General features: G+C 52.1%; 1 protein-coding gene across 1 annotated transcript in view; it reads right to left on the minus strand.

Moving 5' to 3' along the window:
- Nucleotides 1–18,640, minus strand: part of NOS2 (nitric oxide synthase 2) — a 44,702-nt gene extending 26,062 nt beyond the window's left edge. Inside the window, 6 exon segments of the mRNA XM_047757208.1 lie at nucleotides 2,377–2,530; nucleotides 3,577–3,699; nucleotides 4,447–4,531; nucleotides 12,496–12,668; nucleotides 17,234–17,682; nucleotides 18,426–18,640. Of these exon segments, the coding sequence (XP_047613164.1) occupies nucleotides 2,377–2,530; nucleotides 3,577–3,699; nucleotides 4,447–4,531; nucleotides 12,496–12,605 (472 nt within the window). The 5' untranslated portion in view covers nucleotides 12,606–12,668; nucleotides 17,234–17,682; nucleotides 18,426–18,640.
- Nucleotides 18,641–20,332: the final 1,692 nt, after the last annotated feature.

Raw genomic sequence — 20,332 nt, forward strand, 5'->3', positions numbered from 1 at the left:
TGACTAGAGAAAAAAGTTCCAAGACACAACACTCGGCACTCTTTATCTTCAAGGGCGCTCCCGCCTAAGGACCTGCTGGGTGAGGCTGAGGCTGCCCCCGGCGCCGCCGGAAGCCCTTCCTCCCCAAACAAAGCTTGGAGCGATAGGCCCCGCTCTGCCTCCGAGCGCAAGAACAGCAGAGAGCACGAGACCGCAGCTAGAGCATCCAAAGCACGTCCACGTTAACAGGTGACTACGCAAGAAAGGATTAGCTTACGTTTTCACCCAATTCCTTTAGAGTTTTAAATTTTACCAGTGTTTTTAGGTAGTTATATTTATGAGGCACTGAAAATTCTATGATGCCTAGTCTGAAAAAGAGGGCGTGGCTCTCGGCATTAATGAACTGGCTTTGAACAGAGCATTCAACAAGTTTCATTTTCTAACTGTACAATCCTTCACTCACGAAGGGCGGAACCGGCCCAGTCTGCATGCCTTTACCGGCTCGTGTAACTGTGGGGGTGGGCTGTCATTTGTCACTCACACCCCCAGGACCTCTGAGGGGCCAAGGTGTGGACTTGCGACTGTGAGACATGGAACTTCCCTCTGTGAGAAGCCAGTGGGTTTGAACAGCCACCAAGAAGAATCCAGCAGCTTCCCCAGGGTGACAAGCACCCGCTTGCCTTCCAGACACCAGCAGGACCCCCCAGGTCCAGCCATGGAGTCAGAACCTTCAAGGTCAAAGAACTGGATGCTGGAACATTGAGGTGAAAAGCAGGGGCTCTGACCTAAACGGCCTGGGCTCAAATCCCTTCTCTGGGACTTCAGAACATGTGACTCTGGGCCAGTTCCATCTCTTCCAGAGCCTTTGGTTTCCTTGTCTGTAAAATGGGGAAGACAGTCAAGGTACCGGTCGCACAGAATTGTGGGAAGACTAGGTATAGGGCAGGGCCCGGCACAGACTTAGTGCTCGGGGTAAATGTCAGCGGCGATGCAGAGCCCGGTGAAGCCCATCAGGGAAATTCCTGGGAGTTCCCTTTGTGGCTCAGCAGAAACGAACCGGACTCATATCCACAGGGTTGCAGGTTTGATCCCTGGCCCCGCTCAGTGGGTTAAGGATCTGGCATTGCCATGAGCTGTGGTGCAGGTCGCAGATGCAGCTCAGATCTGGCGTTGCTGCGGCTGTGGTGTAGGCCAGCAGGTGCAGCTCCAATTTGACCCCTAGCCTGGGAACCTCCATATGCCACTGATATGGCCCTAAATTTAAAAAAAGAAAGGAAAAGAAAATTCCTGGACCCCCGAAAGGCTCATTGGTCAACAACGGAGATGAAAGCCCAAGGATCTCGGACCTCCTGGTGACAGAGCGCTGCTGCAGAGGCTCTGTTTACGCAGCACACACAGCAGCAGCCCCCAAAGGCGTTCTCGGTCTGGCTGTGCGTTAGAATAGCCCGGGGAGCTTTAAAGAGCATGGATGTTTGTCCCCTCCCTACTTCCCGAGATCCTAGGGGACCCTGGGGTCAGTATCTTGCGAGGTCCTGATGGCGACACTTGTGCAGCCAGGGTGGAGGATTGCCGGCCCCAGAAGACAAGGGCCTCTTTCATAGGCCCAAGGTCCCTTCCAAGGGTCCTCCTATGGCTCACTTCTCGCAGGGACGCAGGGACGCGCCCTGTGAGGCTGCACCATAAAAGCCACACTCCCCTCCCAGCCCATAAAACAGCAAATCCATTCCCTCGGAAACCCTGTCTCACAGCCCCTCGAGCCTTTTTATTTTAAAGACATAAACGGACCTAAATTAATAGCCATATATTTTATGAAACTCGGAAATAGAGAACCCCATGGAGTACAGTGCCAAGAGCTCTCTCCGAGTTGGGGGCCTGAATTCTAAGCTGGGAAATGAACTCCAGCTGCCACTGGGCTGCCCTGCTCACAGCTGGAGGTGGAGGGCTTGGCGAAGTGGTCCTGACGGCCCTTTCTATCACAAATATTTTATAATAAAAGGTTTTGCACATCAGTTCATTGCTTTGTGCCAGGACACTGTTCCAAACTTATTTGATCCTCACAATAATGTTATGAGTGGGTTTTATGATCACCCCACTTTGACCCATGAGGAAAGGGCGGCACAGAGAAGGTAAACGGATTTCCCGAGGATAGAGGACCAGTCACTGGTGGAGTCAGGGCTCAAACGCTTAGACTCCTGAGGGACGCTGTCAACCACTGTCACCATGCCTCTTTGTCTAACGGTTTTGAGAACCCATCCAGGGTCTTTTCCTTGAAAAACCATGCTTTAGGCCTGGGCTCAGTGCACATCTGGGAAGGGGAGGGGTCTGGAGTCAGAGGGAAACGGCAGGAGACAGGAGGGCTCAGGGGAAGAGGAGGCAGCGATGCTGCGGGAGGCGGGCCTTACTCTTTGAAGGAGCTGTAATACAGGTTGACAAATTCAATAGCTTGAGGTAGAAGCTCGTCTGGTGGGGTAGGCTTGTCCCTGGGTCCTACGGTCAAACTTTTTGGGTTCATGATGGCTCCTAGGCAAGACGTGGACTTGCAAGCAAGATCCTGAAAAGAGAGAGAGCTGGTGGTGAGGCTGGCTGCTTGGCCCCTCCGCACAGGTGTCAATGGCCATCCTCCTCCAAGAGCAGCTCACCTGGCCACCTCCTTCCCTTCTGGCTGCTCCAGATCCCTGGCACCCCTCTCCACCCCTGTACCACCTCCTCCTTGGGGACCACCAGGCTTTCCCCCCACCCACATCCCCTGTCTTCTACTGGCTGAACCCCATGGGATGTGAGCTGGGGCTGCTCCCACCGCCCCGGGCTCCGTCTCTGGCCCTGCCCCCCAACCAGCCCCAGCCCCAGAGCAAAGTCAGCAGTCAATCCCTGGTAACAGCTCAGCGACCTTCTCATTTAAAGAGGCTGATACAATTCCTGGGGACAAACTTGTGTTGTTCGGCGAAAAAGAAGTGGGAAAGTGCAAATCCCAAAGTCAGGGGATACCACAGAGAAGAGACGGGAAGGAAGTATGGGCAAAAGTTAACAGTAGTAATTTCTGTTAAGTGTGAAAAATGATTCTGCTTTTGTGGTCTTGAAATTTTTCATTTTTTCTCACTTTAGAATCATAGAAAGCATTCTAAAGTTAGAACGGAAACTTAGAAGATAAGGAGGAGCCTTCAAGGACACTTAGTCCAACTACTCACTGAATGTTTGAACTCTCTCCAATTTCCCTATCAAATAGCACTTGAATCCTTCTAGTGCCAGGGAGCTCACTACCTCCTGATGTAGTTCAGCCCAGCTCTGGGCAGTCCTATTAGCAAGTTCTCCCTGATGCAATGCTGAAATCTGTCTCTCTGAGGGAGAGAATTAATTCGTCCCTGCAGTCGTTTATCTCACCTTCTAGATTATCCGTCACCCGCCAAGGGGTTCACAGAGAGTTTGCACCATTTACTGCCTACTGTAATGTGTGAGAAGCAAGAGTCTCTGTTCCCAGCACCCTCTGCCCAAGCAGATGACTTGCTGTCCAGGGGGACACCTGTTCGATCTGTTAAGGGCCCTGATGGTTTCGCTGGCTTGGAACAAAGGTGGTTCTCCCCAGAGCCCCACACTTCTCACCACTTTGGCCTCGCGGTGAAGTGTGTCTTGGAAAGTCATCCCGCTGCCCCAGTTTTTGATCCTCACGTGCCGTGGGCAGGCCGGTGGGAGCACATCTAGCTTGACCAAGGAGTCTGGAGACTTCTATGAAGAAGGAAAAACCAAGGGTTTCCAAATGCCTCCAACCCCAGGACTCCACAGGTCTCTCCCAGGCCCCAGGCCCTGCCTGAGCTTGGAGGTGGAGGGCGGGGGGAGGGTAGCTGTGGGTGGGAACCCAGGTCAGGGTGTCGGACCACGTGCCTCCTCCCTTCCTGGCAGCCTGGCCACCTGGGCCAGTGCCTGCTGAGAGCTCCAGGTGCCTGGGCCACTGGCCAGGCTTCTCTCCTCACCCACTACCCTGCCAAATGCTCCCCAAGGGGAACTGCAACAGCAGGGATGAGGCTTGGCAGTGACAGCCAGGACTCTTGAGAACAGCAATCGGGACAGGGAAGAAGGTATTGCTGCCTTCCATGGAGCTATATAGGAATCTGAACCCAGTCTCTGCCCACCTCTTGGACACTGAGGTCCCAAACACCTAGGGAAGGTGGAACTGGGGGCCAGAGGCAGGGGCTGGGGCCCGAAGCTCAGCTGCGGAGTCCCGGATTATTTCTGAGTGTTCTGTTTCTGGCTCCACGAGTGGCCTGCTCTCAGCCGGGCCTGCCAGCCCACACAGGCGAGTCACCCCGATGCCCACACACGAGGGTCACCCGCCCTGCTGTCCCAAAGCTCTTCCTCACCCCCACCTGTGCCCCCTGGGTCTCCACTCACTGCCCAGCCCCCAGCTGTTCGGCCTACATCTGCCCGGGGGGGGGAAGGAGGAAGGGGCTTCCCAGCCCCGAAGGACTCACTGACCTTTGCTGTCTCCGCCAGGGGCTGGGAGCACTCATTCTGGTGCCTGCTGCAGCTGGGACATTTGGGGTCATCCTGTGTTACTGGACTGCAAAAGGAAATAGCTATCATGAGATGGAGTTTCTGAGGGCAGAGAGGGAGCTGAGGCTCCTCTGCCAGCCCATTTGACAAGAGTGAGGAACTGAGGTCCGGGGGTGGGGGGTGGCTGCCAGTCAACGTGGTGGGGGAGGAGGTGGCAGTTCCAGCCTCTGTGGCATCACCACCCTCCCTCCGCCTCTTCCTCCCTCACCTGCCCCCTGCAAAGCCACAAAGTCTAGGAGGGGAGCTGAGCCAAAGCTAATGGCCCAAAGAGCGAGCCACAGAAGCTCTGCCCCTCTCAAAAGCCAAGTGCAAATGGTCCCGGGCTGGGCTGGCAGAGAAAGGCTCTTCCAACCTTGCCCTCCCAGGCCAGCCGTACTGCTCTTCACCCACTCCCTTTGGGACTGACGCTTTTTTATTAGAGCCCTTGATTTATCTTGGTTTGTTTATTTATTCTAAATTTTTATTATGGAAAATTTTAAACATACACAATTAGAGAGAAGACTGTGATAAAGCCCTCTGGGCCCTTCACCCAGATTCAACCCAGTTAAACAATGATCAACCCTTGGCCAAGCTTGTTTCAACACTACTTAAATGCAAATCTGAGGCATCATGTCATCCATAAATACCTCACTCTTTCTAGAAGATACAGATGCTTTTTAAAAACTAGATTGGTTATATTTGTTCTCAAACAACAGACGTAAAAGCGTTTAGCCTATCCGTTGAAGAGGAAAAAGCCCTACTAGTCTGAAGTGACTCAGAAACCACTGGCTCTGGTTTGGGGTTTTAGGTTTGCAACTGCTACAGAGATCTGAAGATGTGTGAGCGCCCCTCCCATGTCACATCCCACACATGCCTTCTTCTGGGGCAAATCACACTCTGGGACATCTCAGTTCGAAAGCTTCTTGTGTCCCATGTTCTCTGCAGTATTTTCTGGGATGTGCACACATCCAAGGGGAGAGGCATTTAGAAAGTACTACAGAGATCTCTCATTTTTCCACCTTATATACACTAGTGACGCTGGAAAATGACAAATGATCACGTGCTGCTTTTATTATTGGAAAAAGTAAGGACCATTTATATTAGCATTATATAATTAACTACATGCATCATAGAGTCACGTGATTTAAAGCTATAAAGAGATAGTACCCCTTTAAGAGAACATAAGGATGTGTCAGAAAGCAACTTCTGTCTGAATCAAGTGATTCAGCAGCCCTATAAAGTGCCCTCCGTGTGGCCGGCTAACATCACCCCACTGGTCTGGTCTGGTCTGTGCCCTCGCCACCGCCCCCCTGCTGCCAGAAGAAAGCCAACACAGGTTAGTCTGGACCTTCGGAAGAGGGAAGCCATGGCCGACTGGTCCTCATGGGGCCGCTTAAATGGGAAGATGCTTTGAGGCTGGGGTCCTCAGGGAGGCAATGCTTTCCTGCTCTTCTCAAGCTTTTACCACCTGCCCTGGCCCCTAAGCTCCACCCTGTTTATTGTTTCCTCTCATTTACTTCTGGCTGGAGAACTGGAGAATTTGAGAAGCTTACTGGTCCACAGTAACTTTTAGATAGAGAGACAATGTCCTTTCATTTTGCATAACTATCGCCCCCAGATATTAAAAAGTTACCTACAAATCCACTGTACAGATGGACCATAGTGAGCCTGGCCCCACCACCTACGGCGAGGTATTTAGGTTGTGTCCAGTTTCTCCACTATTACAAACAATGCCTCAAACTGTATACATGATCTGATGCTGACCCTGTGTGTGTGTGTGTGTGTGTGTGTGTGTGTGTGTGTGTGTGTTTGTACACAAGCATAGAAAAATATCTAGGGGAAACACTAGTAAGTGCTAACAGTGACTAGCATTAACTGATAAAGTCACAGATTATTTGAATTTTTCTTTATAATTGTTGATAAAGTCACAGATTATTTGAATTTTTCTTTATAATTGTCTGCATTTTCCAACTTTTTTCTGCGACCATGAATTCCACTCATAATTGGGAAATTTTTTAAATTTGGAAAATGAATATACAAAGTTATGCAGAGTGGATTTGGGGAGGGTTAGCTTCTGGGAGGTACGGGTGCCCAGAAGCCAGGTGAGCATATGAAGGATCTGAACACTTATTGCCAAATTATTGCCTCGTCCATCCAGACAGGTGAATTTGGCTAAACTCACAGCTGTGCGCCGTCCTGCTTGGTATACTTCACAAGGACCCTTAAGCATCTGCCCTCAAGAGGAGAGCTGCAGTGTGGCTCCTGTTTAGACCCAGGGCTGTCCACAAGCGCTTGAGGGACAGTCTGTGGCTCCTTTGGGGGCTGATTCCCCTGCGGGCGCCCCTCTTCCACATGTGCCCACCTCTCCAGACACCAAGGGTGGGCAGCCAGAGGCGCTCTGGGAAATGAACCTTATTTGTCAAACGAGAGCCACTTTGCTTTCTCAACCCTCTTTCCTAAAGGGTGTTGCAGCCCCAGTGCTGTAAAATCTAGAGAGCTGCCAAGTGCGGAAACAACCACAATTCCTACTCCAGCCCTCGCAGTCGCCTCTCAGGGGTATTTATTGGGCTTCTCTGCCTCTTTGTGGCTACTGAGTTGCAACCTCTTCTGCGTTCTAAACGAGGAAAACCCTCTAAGTAAATCCTCATCGGAATCCTACAGAGCGAATACTCCAATCCTTCTATTTTTCCGGAGAACCTAGGCTCAGAGAGAGTCAGTGCCGCGCCAGAGCTCAAGCCGGGTCCCGAGCCGGGTCCCCGGCCGGGTCCCGGCGCCGCGCCGCCCGCCTCCCTCCCAGGGCGGACCCCCGCCCGGCGGAGTACCTGGCTCGGCGGGGGCCGCAGGCGGGCTGCGGCCGGAGGATCCTGCGGAGGAGCCGGCAGAGCCGGGGCCAGGCGGCCTCGCACGCCGCGCCCAGCCCCTCGCGCATAGCCCCGGCGCGGGCGCAGCTCCGAGGGCGCCAGGCTCCTCGCTACGCGAACCCCTTTATCGCCGCGGGACCCCGCAGCCCCCGCCCCGGGGCGGAGCGAGCAGGAGAAGCGGCCCCGACTCGGCTTCCCCTCGAGCCTGGACCCGGGCCAGTGTGTCCACTCCGCAGGCGGCCACCTGACGCCCTCGCCCGCGCCTCCGTCCCCGCGGTGGCGTCCGCGGGGAAGTCTGCCTTCTGAACGCCACCGGGCTTTCTCTGGGCTGAGACCCCGCGGCCGGTATTGCCGGCCTTGAGTGTGCTATCCCCCCATGAAGTGACAGTAATGATCAGAATAATAACCCCCATTGTACAGTGCTTTAGTTTACACAGTAAACTTTCTTGTCATTTCATCTGCCCCTTATTAGATCCAATCAAGAAGGCAATTCTATATTGTTATCTCCACTTGATCCAGAAGGAAGCCAGGGGTCCAGAGAACTTCAGGATTTTGCTTAAGACCACACAGCAGCCCCAGGACCACAGCCCGAGCTCTCTCACTTTACGGGGCTGCTATTTCTTTCCTGCATGTTCAGTTCAATTACAGGAAAGAAGGTCCCAAAAGCTCATAGTTGGCGGGAGTGATTTTTAATGGGAGACTGAGTTGGGCATTTGGACCAGGAGCCCCTCAGGTCCCTTCCAGTCTCCTGATCCTTATTACCTGGAAGGCACCCGGCCAGGGACCTTCTCCACCTGTACCTTGCTTCTTACACTGGGAGCAGGATAACTCCTAGGGTCCAGACAGGGACAAAGCAGCAGCCCTTGACCCCAAAGTACAGGGAGCTCTCCTGCACATACTCCAGCATGTTTAATCCTAAACCCGAATTAACGTGGATTGAAAGAGGGTATACATTTGTGAGCCAACTGTCATCCAGCTTGACTTTGTCCCAAATTCCACTCATCTTCAGCTAGATGTTCCCAACATTTGCCTTCCTCTCTAAAACCTAGACACACATTCCATGTTCACCTCCTAATCATTTGTTTACGTAAAATATAGAACCATTAGGCGCATATACTGTTTTTAGTCTTATGACACCCAAATGGGTTTTTAAATTACTTTTCAAAATTGAAAGCTAGTAATTGGCTCCTACTACTTTCAGGATAAAATCCCCTTTGTACTGCTGCTTCCTCTTCTGGTAACATCCTACCCCCCCTCTCTGTAGGTGCCCCCAAAAGCCCTCCCCCACCCCCAACTACAGCCAGGTCAGGCCCCCTGCAGTGTCCCCAGAATAGGTCCCAGTGCCCCTGAACTCTCCTGTAACTTCCTACTTCTCTGTCCCATCCCACCCCACCCCAATTTATAAAGCTCTTTAACACCCCAATTTTTACGTGCTCTGCCCCAAACCAGTAAGGAAGGTTTCCTTCCTGACATCAGGAACTGGTTGGCTTTTCTCTCTCCCTTTCCCAGCCCAGCACACGGCAGGCGCTCAGGGAGAGCCTGTATAGTGTGGAGGTTTAAGTTTGGACTAGGTTCAAACCTCAGCTCTACCCTTTCCAGATGCCGACCTTGAGTAAGTCACTCAACCATATACAATGAGGCTAATATTAGCTCCGGCCTCGTTACCGATACAGTAATAAAGACTTAATCAACATTAGCTGTTCTTTTTAGCTACCCTGTTTGCAATTAATAAGTGGCTCGATTTACTATTTGCTTAACGGATAAACAGACGGGCTTCGCTGACATCCCCCGACCCCCCAGCACAGTGCCAGAGGACTAGCCCTCAGCAAATCATTGTTAATGGACTGGAACATGCCCGCTTCCCAAAGCAGGCCGGCCAGTGTCGTGATCAGGAGCCGGAAGGCCCAGGTTTGACTCCTGGCTCTGTCACTTGCTAACCATGCCATCGGAAGAAAGACTCACACTTTCTAGCCTTCAGAGTCCCCATCGTTCCAGGAGGAGGATAACGAAAGTTCCTTCCTCATCGATGGCTGGGAGGGTGAAATGACTTAATATGAGGTTTTCTCTCGATCATTTCACATAACTGATTTGAGCTCTTCTAACAGCCCAGCCCAGCTCTGCTTCAAAAGATGGATAGGTCAAGTGCTAATTAGAACTGCTGGAAGCATCCTGGAGGGCCAGGCAGAGGCACCAATATTTCAGTGACCAGCAGGCTTCCTCCCTACCTTGCCTCGGGTCACTTCAGCCCACTCGACAGCTCAGGTCTCCTGAATGGTCCAAAACCCCAAGTCTGTGCCATTAGAGGGTCTGGGATTGAGGGATACGGGCTGTAGGCCACACTGCAAGGGCTAGCGGAGGAGGGGGATTCAGGATGATCTTGAAAGACAGGGGATGGACTGGGTCTGGATGCATCAAGGAGGGAATGTGCTCTGTACAGATGCTGGGAAACTGAGGGAGGCCTGGCTGAGCAGGTGGGGTGGACCGTCCCTCTGGGAGGGGTGCTCATACAGAACCCTGCAGTCAAGCCTCAGCATGGTGACAGACAGTGGGGAGCCCCTGCAGACTCTAGAGCAGGAGCAAGACTCGCTAGAAGTCGAGCCGGAGTGAGGGAGGTCAGAGCCAGTGTGGGGCTGCAGTCGGGGGAGGCTGGCAGGGGCTGCAGCCATGAGGTGAAGAGAAGGAAGGGGTGACCAAGAAGAGTCAAAGCAGATTCCCGGTGATCAGGCTCCCCCCCCCCCTCCCGCCCCCAAGACCCCAGGAGGATGATGAAGCTGCTGTCAGTCTGCAGCATTTGCATCCAGAGCACCAGGAGGTCGTCTAGAAGCGATCCAACCCTGGGTTCTCAGCTCTAGGCCACTCGGGCCACCACAGTCCAGACCTCCTGGCTTCAAATGTTCCCTCCTCCAGTTGAGCCAACACACTATATCTGGGGGATCTTGCTCGAGAATCTACAATGGCTCCTGCTGCCAAGCAGAGCAAGTCCAAACCCTGGGGCTCGGCATTCAAGGCCCCTGCTCTGGCCTGGCCTCTCCTATCCTAGCCCCCCACTCCCACCCCGCCCTCGCCTCCTGGCCTGAGCACAGTCCCACTTGCTTCTGTCTCTGAGTCTGCCCACCCTGCCCCCTCCCCGGAGTGTCTTCGACGCCTCTCTTCACCTCCCTGCGTCCTCTCCATTCTTCCAAGTGCACACTGAGCGGCTCATTCCCTTGACGCTCTCAGAGGGGACCCATGTTGCTCAGCCTCGTCCTACTGTCCTACTGCCAACGGCGATCACAATGCAACACATGCCGCTGACTGAGCGCTGACTCACTGTGTTTACCTGTGAAAACTCATTTCATTCTCAGCACGACCCCACGGAACAGGGCTCCCTACTCCCTTCTTACAGATGAGGACTTGCCAAAGGTCACAAAGCTATTAAGCTGTAAAGCCACCTGCTATTGCTCTTACTGGCACCGCTTCCCTGGGGTGCCCAGCTACCCACCCGGGGGGTGCCCTGCCTGCTATAGTCCAGGGGAAAGGCTCCCCTGGGGCTGTGCGGATGGGGGGCTGTGTGGCCGCCCTGTGTGGCCTGGGGCTTTGGTTCGGGTGGGGCTTTCGTGCTATCCGCTGGAGTAAGCCTCAGCCTCAAGTTCGCGGCGGTGAGCTCTCCCGGCTGTGGGATCCTGTCCACTGACTGCCCCTCTCATTCTCTCGGTTCTGCCTCAGGCTTGCTTCTCCTACAAAAGGCAAGGGGGTGGAGGGTGGCGTTCAAATTCCAACTCTGTAATTAGTGGTCAGGGGACCCTGGGAGCGGTCACTCCGCTCTTACATAGTTTCTATCCCTTTAACTGGAAAATGAGACAATAGCTTGTACTTCACAGAACCCCAGGGCAGTAGAGGAAGTGCCCTGGGTAGCCCTGGCCTAGAGCAAGGGCCCAGTGAGGTATAATAACCTTCACATTTGCTGCGGGCTGCCACGTGTGGGCACATTGCTCACTGCCCTGCACGCGCACTCTCATTTCATCCTTAAAAGGCAGGACCGGTTGTGTGTGTTCCCCATACTGCAGATGAGAGCTGAGGCTCAGAGAAGTTCACCTGACCTAGGTCACACCGCCGGTGGGGGACAGCCCAGAGCCAGCGAGTGCAGCCCAGCACAGGGCTCCGGACGGCTTCTCTAATGCCCCAGTGCGCATCACCAGGTTGATATTCAAAATATGCGGAAAACGGTATGGACGTGCCTCAGAAAACTAAATGTAGAACTACTATAGGATCCAGCCATCCCACTCCTGGGTATCTGTCTGGATAAAACATTCATTCGAAGAGATACATGCACCCCTATGTTCATGGCAGCACTATTCACAGTAGCCAAGACATGGAAGCAACCTAAATGTCCATCAACAGATGAGTGGATTAAGAAGATGTGGTACATATATACTATGGAAGACTACTCGGCCATAAAAAAGGACAAAATAATGCCATTTGCAGCAACATGGATAAAACTAGAGTTTTCATACTAAGTGAAGTAAGTCAGAAGGAGAAAGACAGATTCCATATGATATCACTTGTATGTGGAATCTAAAACATGGTGCAAATGATCCTACCTACAAAACAGAAACAGATCACTGCCATGGAGAGCAAACTTGTGGTTGCCTGGGGGGAGGGGAAAGGCAGTGGGATGGATGGGGAGTTTGGGGTTCATGGATGCCAACTGTTACATTTAGAATGGATAAGCAATAGGGCCCCACTATACAGCACAGGGAACTATGTCCAATCTCTTGGGTGGGAACATGATGGAAGACAGTACGAAACAAACAAGCAAACAAACAAAATATCAGACCACCGGTGAGGCTCACACACTGGAGAATGGGAAGGGATGTTGGCCGGGCTGCTGTGCCAGTTCTAGCCATTGGGCTCTACTGCCTCGCATTCTCCTGTATCTGCACCCCCTTTTCATCTTCTCCCCCCAGGACTGTGCCATGGCCCTTCCTTCTCCATGCAGTGTTAGGCAGTGAGATGCCCAGTAAACAGTGGCTGCATCACATTCCAATAGGGACAGCCCAGAAGCATCTGGCGAGAGCAGACCTCCTGCGAGAAGCCAGGAGCAGGCAAGCCCAGAAAGACCAGCAGGCGGGGGCCGCAGGGAAGCGCTTACCTGGATGAAGCCTGGCGCAACTTTTCCAGGTTGTTGTTGATGTCCTTTTCCTCAGTCAGGTCAAACCTGCTGGATTTGGCCTTGAAAAGAAATTTCCAGGGACAGGCCATCTCTGCAGTGTTGCAAAGCACGTTACTTATCTGGATTTAAACTCGGAGGTTCTTCTCGTCGGGCTGAGGAAGGAGAAGGAGACTGTGATGGGAGGCTGAGGACGAGTTTATAGAACTGGGTCTTCTCAGTGTGGTTAGTTTACCGAAGCTAACAGGCGTCTTGCACAGCTACTTCTTCGGTGCTTTCTAACCTCTGTTCCTATTTGGAAGGTGCATGTGAGGATCCTACGGACTGTGAGCCTACAAAGCCACATAACCATCTAAAGGGAAAACGCTGGACCCGTAACTCAAGGAGCACAGAGCACACCCCCTGTGAGCCTCCTGCTTGGGACCTGCTGGCCCATCTGACCTGGTGAGCTTCATTGCTGACCCGAGGCAAGGTAGGGAGAGGCCTGCTGGTCATTGAAATACTGGCGCCTCTGCCAGGCCCTCCAGGATGCTTCCAGCAGCTCTAATTAGCAACTGTCACTTTGCACCCTTCTCTGGGGAAAGCAGGCAAGTCATAGCTGCCTTCCTCTTAGGGCAGCTGTCGTCACTGCTATCATTGACTCCATCTTTACTGTGGGGGAGGGATCATTATTTGTGGAAAAAATGTGCTCAATTCTCAGTATTTGAGATCACCTCCTTTAAGAAAGACCGAAAAAGAAGCCCCAAGTGGAGGCCCAGGACTGGTCTGGACTCGCCCCCCAGCATAACCTCTTCAGTGGGAAACGCCTTTGCACCTGGAGTCAGTGCGGTGATGTGGCCTGTGTAAGAATCTTAGGGCCCCCAGTCTGGGTTCGAATCCTGGTTTTACTCGTTATATGCTCTGGGTCAAGTTATTTAATCATTCATTTCTGCATCCATAAAATGGGCTTAAGAACATTCACCTTTTTTTTTTCTCTTTTCTTCGCAAGGCCACACCTGTGGCATATGGAAATGCCCAGGCCAGGGAATCAGAGCTGTAGCTGCGACCTATGACGCAGCCGCGTGGGGCAACGCCGGATCCGAGCTCTATCTGCACCCTACACTGCAGCTTTCAGCAACACCGGATCTTTAACCCCCGGGGAACCCCCATCCTCACAGAGACAACATCAGGTACTTAACCCGCTAAGCCACAATGGCAACTCCCGAGAATATTCACCTTGGCGCAATGTATTCGGGAAGGGAAAAGTTCGTGTTATAAGGGCTGAACAGTATCATTAACATTCAAAAAGAATTCTTAGCAGATTACTCCCCACTCTCCAAAAAGGTTTTCCTCAAAATGCAGCAACCGCAGCTAACTTTGCAGGAAAAAAAAAAAGAAAAAAAAAATCTGAACAAGATGCGCTATTCAAACGGCCAAACCTCATGTTGGTGTTTTTTTAGATTTTCCACCAGTTTATCTCTGTAGGCAGAAAAGTCCCATGGTTTTCGAGCCTTCCCAAACAGGAAGAAGCCAAACCCTCTCAACACAGCAGCGTCCCCAGAAGTGAAGACAACTCACCTTGCAGCTGGCCTCGCTGCCTCTGCAGGGTGCGGACAAGCAAACTGGGGGGGATCAGCAACTCAAGAACTTTGGAACCGTCTGTAGCTGCCAGGTCCCCTCACCAAGGGTGGCCGAGAGGTTTCAAACAAGCAGTGCCCTGGGGCCAGAGAGCCTCAGTCTCTAACTCACTGCAAAGTTATGATTACACTGGCAGCTAAGAAGTATTTATATCCATCCCATGCCATCCAGGGGGACGTTTTTGCATAAACGTCTCTCTCTCTCTCTCTCTTTTTTTTTCCCGAAGGGAGTGTCCCTGGTCCAGTATACAGTTAGCTAATTTATGACTTGGACTCATGGCCTGTGGGTGACTGGATCCTGCTGTTACATCACTCCGTGCAGTACACACTCAGCAAACCCACCTCTTCCTGGTCTGGGGTCCAAGGCTCATCAGCAGGGCAGTGAGTCCAATAAAGGAGTCATCGTGGAGTCAGGTTTTATTTAGCTCAGCCATGCTGCCTTACCTTCAGCTTCTGGGGTTTTTTTTTTTTTTTCCCTCAGCAGGGAGCACTCAGGTTAATTCCTGTCCTGCCTCTCAGTTTTACAGTTTGTGGCAGAAGTCCAGGATAAGTTGAGGAATATTGACAGCATGGAACACACAAGAAAAGGCCCAGGTTACAGAAGGCCAGTGATGCTGGGCCATGCCAGTGTTCCAAATAGGTCCCTGAAATATTCACCCTGAGGTTTCGGGAAGGGAGGGGAAGCAACAGAGAGACCTCTCAGATGTTGGTGTCACTAAGGTCTCACACTTTAGCTTTAAGTAAGCTATGGTAGAACTGCTGGAAGAATTATTTTCTACAGGGGGAACAATCCTTTCTTTTAACAGAAATTACATTTTAATTTCTTTATACTTCCTTATAATTCCATATATTCTTATGGGATATGAGTTGTTCCATTATGAAAATAAAGTAACAACTCTACTAGCAAAGAGTAGAAAATGAAGGGAAAAAAGCCCACCCCTGATCTCACCATCCCAACACACTGCTGTCACAATCCATTCATTTCATTCCTGCATTTCCCAAATTAAATGCAGAATTGTAATCAATTGAATTTGTCTGAGATAGAAAAAACTGAGTAAAGTCATGAATAGGCAGTCAAAGATCTCTTTGAGGGAATGAAAGAATGAATGAATGAAAAATAGGAGTAGACTATGATGAGTTTCAACATATCAAAGCCATTCTTCTTCTTCTTTTTTTTTTTTTTTTAGGGCCGCACCTGTGGCACATGGAGGTTCCCAGGCAAGGGGTCTAATCAGAGCTGCAGCTGCCCACCACAGCCACAGCCACAGCAACACTGGATCCGAGCCTCGTCTGTGACCTACACCACAGCTCATGGTAACACCAGGTCCTTAACCCACTGAGCAAGGCCAGGGATCAAACCAGCACCCTCGTGGATACTAGTCGGGTTCGTTAACCACTGAGGCAGATGGAAGCTCCCCCAACCATTCTTCTTTTAGGCTCTAGACAGTTCAGTTCAGGAAACTAATACTGCTTGGGGAAAGATAGAGTCCTTGGGCTCAGGGAGGACAAAACTTAGAGAAAAGAATGGCTAATTATAGCATGGAGTGAAACATGCAGTGATGGAGGGAAGGCATGGCTGAAGAAGCTGAGAGGGCATTCATTGCTCAGGTAAGGTTCACAGCAGAGAGGACACCAGGGCAGGGTTTTGAGGGATGATTAGGAGTTTGCCCCACTCTGCCCCTGTTCCCTGTAACTGCTTCCACATATTCTAGCTATATCTGCAGCAAATACATGTATTAACTCCTCCAACAATCCTGTGATATGGGTACTACCAGGGTCCTTCAGGGATCCTCTAGATCCCATCTATTTGGCATCAGAATGCCTGATGGGTTTTGCTTCAGTTATTTAATCTATGAAACATGTGACCGTTGGACTTCAGCTGTGTGGGCAGCGAAATCCCAGGACGTGTGTACGTTGCCCTTCTCTTGAGGCTGGTGCCTGGGGTCGCTTACTCTCTTAGATGCTTCCACCCTGATGAAGAGGACCTCTCCCAAATGCAGTGGCCAGTGTCTCCATGGCCTCATTATCCTGTTGCCAACTTCCCTCCACTGCCTCCTTTGATTCCCCGCCACAAAAGGTGTGGAAATCGAGGCCCCTAGAGTCTCAGATGAGCCTGTGGCAAAGCCAGGCAGTAATCCAAGTCTCCTGACTGTCCCCACTAAATCAGGAGCCCCCGGGGGTGAGAGACCATTCTGTCCCCACCACCCAATATCCCCAATACCTAATGATTGGCACAGAGTAGGCACTGGGGAAATACAAGCTGAATGACTGATGAATGAATCAGAACGAATGATGAGTGGTGCCAATCAAGGGCCCCTGGAGTCAGGGCTCTGTAACCATTTATTTCCTTTTCCTATTCCTTGGCATTCTGCTCAGGTTGCCAGCCTGATCTTCACTATCTATCTACCTATCTATCTGTCTGTCTATCTATCTATCTATCTATCTATCTGTCTGTCTGTCTATCTATCTATCTATCTATCTATCTGTCTGTCTGTCTATCTATCTATCTATCTATCTATATATATATATATATATATATATATATATAGATTTTTTTTTTTTTGGCTGTGCCTGTGCATATGGAAATTCCCTGGGCTAGGGGCTGAACCCACACCACAGCAGCCACCTGTGCCACTGCGGTGACAATGCCAGATCCTTAACTCACTGTGTCACAGGGGAACTCCCCCCAATACTCTCTTAATTACCAAAAGCAAAGAGAGAAATAAAGATAGAGATAAGGGGAGTTCCTGTAGTGGCTCAGCGGTAACGAACCTGACTAGGATCCATGAGGACACGGATTCAATACCTGACCTTGCTCGGTGGGTTAAGGATCTGGCATTGCCACGAGCTGCAGTGTAGTTGCAGACAAGGCATGGATCTGGCGTTGCTGTGGCTGTGGTATAGGCCAGCAGCTACAGCTCTGATTCGACCCCCAGCCTGGGAACTTCCATGTGCCGTGGGTGCAGCCCTGAACACACACACACACACACACACACACACACACAGAGAGAGATAGCGGTAAGAATTGTGACACACAGAGATTCCCCGTTGTCACACAGCAGGCAGTCTCTGAGCTGGGCCAAACAGTGGGACCTGATGCTTACCCCAGGGCTCTAGTCTGCAGTGTCCAGGGCTGGCTCCCATCCTGCAGGTTGTCATGGATTTCCTTTTCTGCTTGTCCTGTGCTTTCTGGGCCTGCCTTACCCTTGGCCCTGCTCACCCAACAGGCCGCATTCCTGGCCTTCTGTTGACGATGGATGTGGCAGGTGAACGCTGCCGAGGAGAAATCAAAGAGCACCCTGAAGCGCAGACGGGGGGGACAGGTGGCTCTCCCTGGGGACAGAGCTTCTGAGCTGCTGTAGAGAAACACCCTCCTCTCTTCCTTATCAGCACATCACGGGCACCACGCCGATAACAACCAGCACTGGCATTTCTCAGCCTCATCATCCTGGTACTGATTTTCCATCAAATAAAGTCAATCTGTCCCCATGCCAAGTTGTGAAGATGCCTCAGTCCAGCTGGCCAGTGGGAATCGGCAACTTTGAAGCTCTTTCTACAGAAACAGTGGTCAGAGAGAACACTTACTCAACAAGGTTCTTATATGTATCGATTGTTTAATCCACACAACAGGCTGTTAGGATTATTAATTATACTTAATATTATTACTATTAGCCCCATTTTATAGGTGGGAAATTGAGGCTCAGCCAAGTCGCATGACTTGTGCGAGATCACACAGTCAGGTGGTGGCAAGGCTAAAACGCTGGAGTTCTACTTCCCAGGCTGGAGGCCCCCTTTGCCTGCCCTCCATTGTGCCACCTGCTGCGAGGGGCAGAGCCAGGACGCAGCCCTGGGGGAGCAAGGCCCCTGCACCTGGAGCCTGTCCCGGAGTCCTTTTCTTCCCCACCCTCCAGTCGTAACAATCCTCCACGAGAAGAGTAATTGCAGCTGCCTCAGATGGAGCGCCTGCTCAGTAACCATACCGGCCCGAGCTTTCCCATTCCTCATTTCAGTTCGTCCTCCAGCTGCCCTCTGCCAAGGTACCATTACACTGATTTCACAAGTAAGGAAACAGAGACACAGAAAGAACTGAGCAACCTTGTCACTCAGCTCATAAGGGGCAGAGCTCAGGCTCGGCCCAGGTTGAAGACCCAGGTCGGCACCAGGTTCCAGGCGACTCCCGCCTGTGTGCCCCTATGTTCGTGCCCATTTCACTGCAGATGAGCACACCCCGGGGGCAAGGCAAAGATGCAGCAGGGAGGGGGCGGGAAACAGGCCAAGGTAAGAGCTGAGGATTACCTGGGTTTGAAGGTCCTCCCTCCTGCCAGCGTCTGGGGCCAGCTCTGTGCAATGCAAGGCTGGCACGGGGCCCAGAGGAAGGAGGCGTCCCGGCCATGTGTCTCTGCTTCACAGAAGCCCCCGTGGAATCCTGTCACCAGCTCTTTGAGGGAGCTACTATTATCTCTAATCTGCAGAGGAGGAATCTGCAGTTCAGAGAAGGAAAATGAGCCTTAGTCACCAGGGAGTAAGGAGCAGGGCTGGGATATGAACCCAGAATCATCAGATCCCAAAGGTAGGCTCTCCCCATGCCGTTGTTTATGCAGGATTCACCTTGCTAGTGGGCAAGGGGGCGAGCCTCAGGACCCAGCCCTTGTCTGCCTCACTCCCACAATAAGGGAAGGGGGGCCGCCCTTCAGTGTAGCCTAAGTGCCATGAGGGTAGGATGGCTCTGTCACATTTACTCTTATATTCCCTGGGTACACAGTAGGCACTCAAACAGTGACTGCATGGAGGATCTGTGCTCTTGTCGTGTGCACAGCACTTTACCCAACCTTATGACAACCCTGTAATGAAAGTCTCATGGTTTGCATGTTGTAGCAGAGCACTGAGGCTCTGAGAGGTGACCTGACTCACGGACCCATGGATAAAAACTTCACAGCAAGAAATGCAGACCCGCATCCTCCCAGCTCCGAAGCCAGGGGGCTGTCCCCGAGGGGTTGTGTGCTGACTCCAGCTCTCTAAGCAGTGCTCGGCTGTGCAGCTTAGATGCTGAGGGCACTGGGCTGTCCAGGATGGACGCTCAAGGAGGCTAATATCCTCCAGGCACAGGGTGCTCTTAAAGGACTTAAAGGACCAAAGGACCAAGACAGGGTGAAGGGACAGAGGAGGGCATCTCGAGCCAGGAGGAAAGCCTCAAGCTCCATTGCTGCTATATGTCATTCTGCACAGTGAGATGCCATATCTCTCCGGATCCAGGGAACCCCCACTCTCGTCCAGGAATCTCCAGCACAGCTCCCTTGGCACCTGGTGTCCAGTAGGGGTGAAAACTGCTGCAAGGCGTCAGCGGCAGCATGTGGTTGTCATGGTGACCCACAGGGCTTGCACAGAGGTCATGCGGCCTGCCCTCAGGGTGGCCAGGATATCACAGCAGCCTCCCAGCTTCAGCTAGGCCAGGCAGCCAGGCAGCCCGGGGCAAAGCTGCAATAGCTGATTTGCTAAGTGGTGGTATTTTTGCAAGACGTGTGACATTTGGGCTCACGTTCCCCTCCTGCACACGTGGGGCTATGAGGTCAAAATGGGCTGTGGACTCTGTTCCAATCCCAGCTCAGCCAGGTGACCCTGGCCAGATCCCTCAACCCCACCCACAACCCATTTCTTTAGCTGCAAAAAGGGACCATAAGAGCTTCTGTGTAGGATATTCCTAAGGAAAAATGAGATTATGTCTGCAAAGTGCCAGGCACTCAATGGATACTAGTAGTGCCCGTCCTGGAAGATTGGGAAACTGAGGCCAAGAGGAGCTCATTCCCAGGTCTCCCAGCAATTCATGGTGGACCACGTCCTGTTCTAGGCCAGCAGGCCCTGCCCCCCTTGTACCCCCCCTCAGGCCTTTCTCCTCCTCCCTCCCCAGGCTCCTTTTAGATGGTGACATGGTGGCCACTCTCCTCTCACCAATAACCTCAGCACTCTGCACACAGTAGGTGCTCAGATGTCCTTACTCATGATGCTGCAGGTCCATGTCTGCATGACCTTGGGTCTCTTTTCAGTCAAATGACAGGTTTTCCGGAGTTCCCGTCTTGGCACAGTGGTCAGCAAAACTGACTAGTATCCATGAGGACGCAGGTTCAATCCCCGGCCTCGCTCAGCAGGTCAAGGATCCAGCATTGCCATGAGCTGTGGTGTAGGCCACAGATGGGGCTCAGATCCAG

This window comes from Phacochoerus africanus, chromosome 14 (genome assembly GCF_016906955.1).
Source record: "Phacochoerus africanus isolate WHEZ1 chromosome 14, ROS_Pafr_v1, whole genome shotgun sequence".
NCBI classification, from domain to species: Eukaryota; Metazoa; Chordata; class Mammalia; order Artiodactyla; family Suidae; genus Phacochoerus; species Phacochoerus africanus.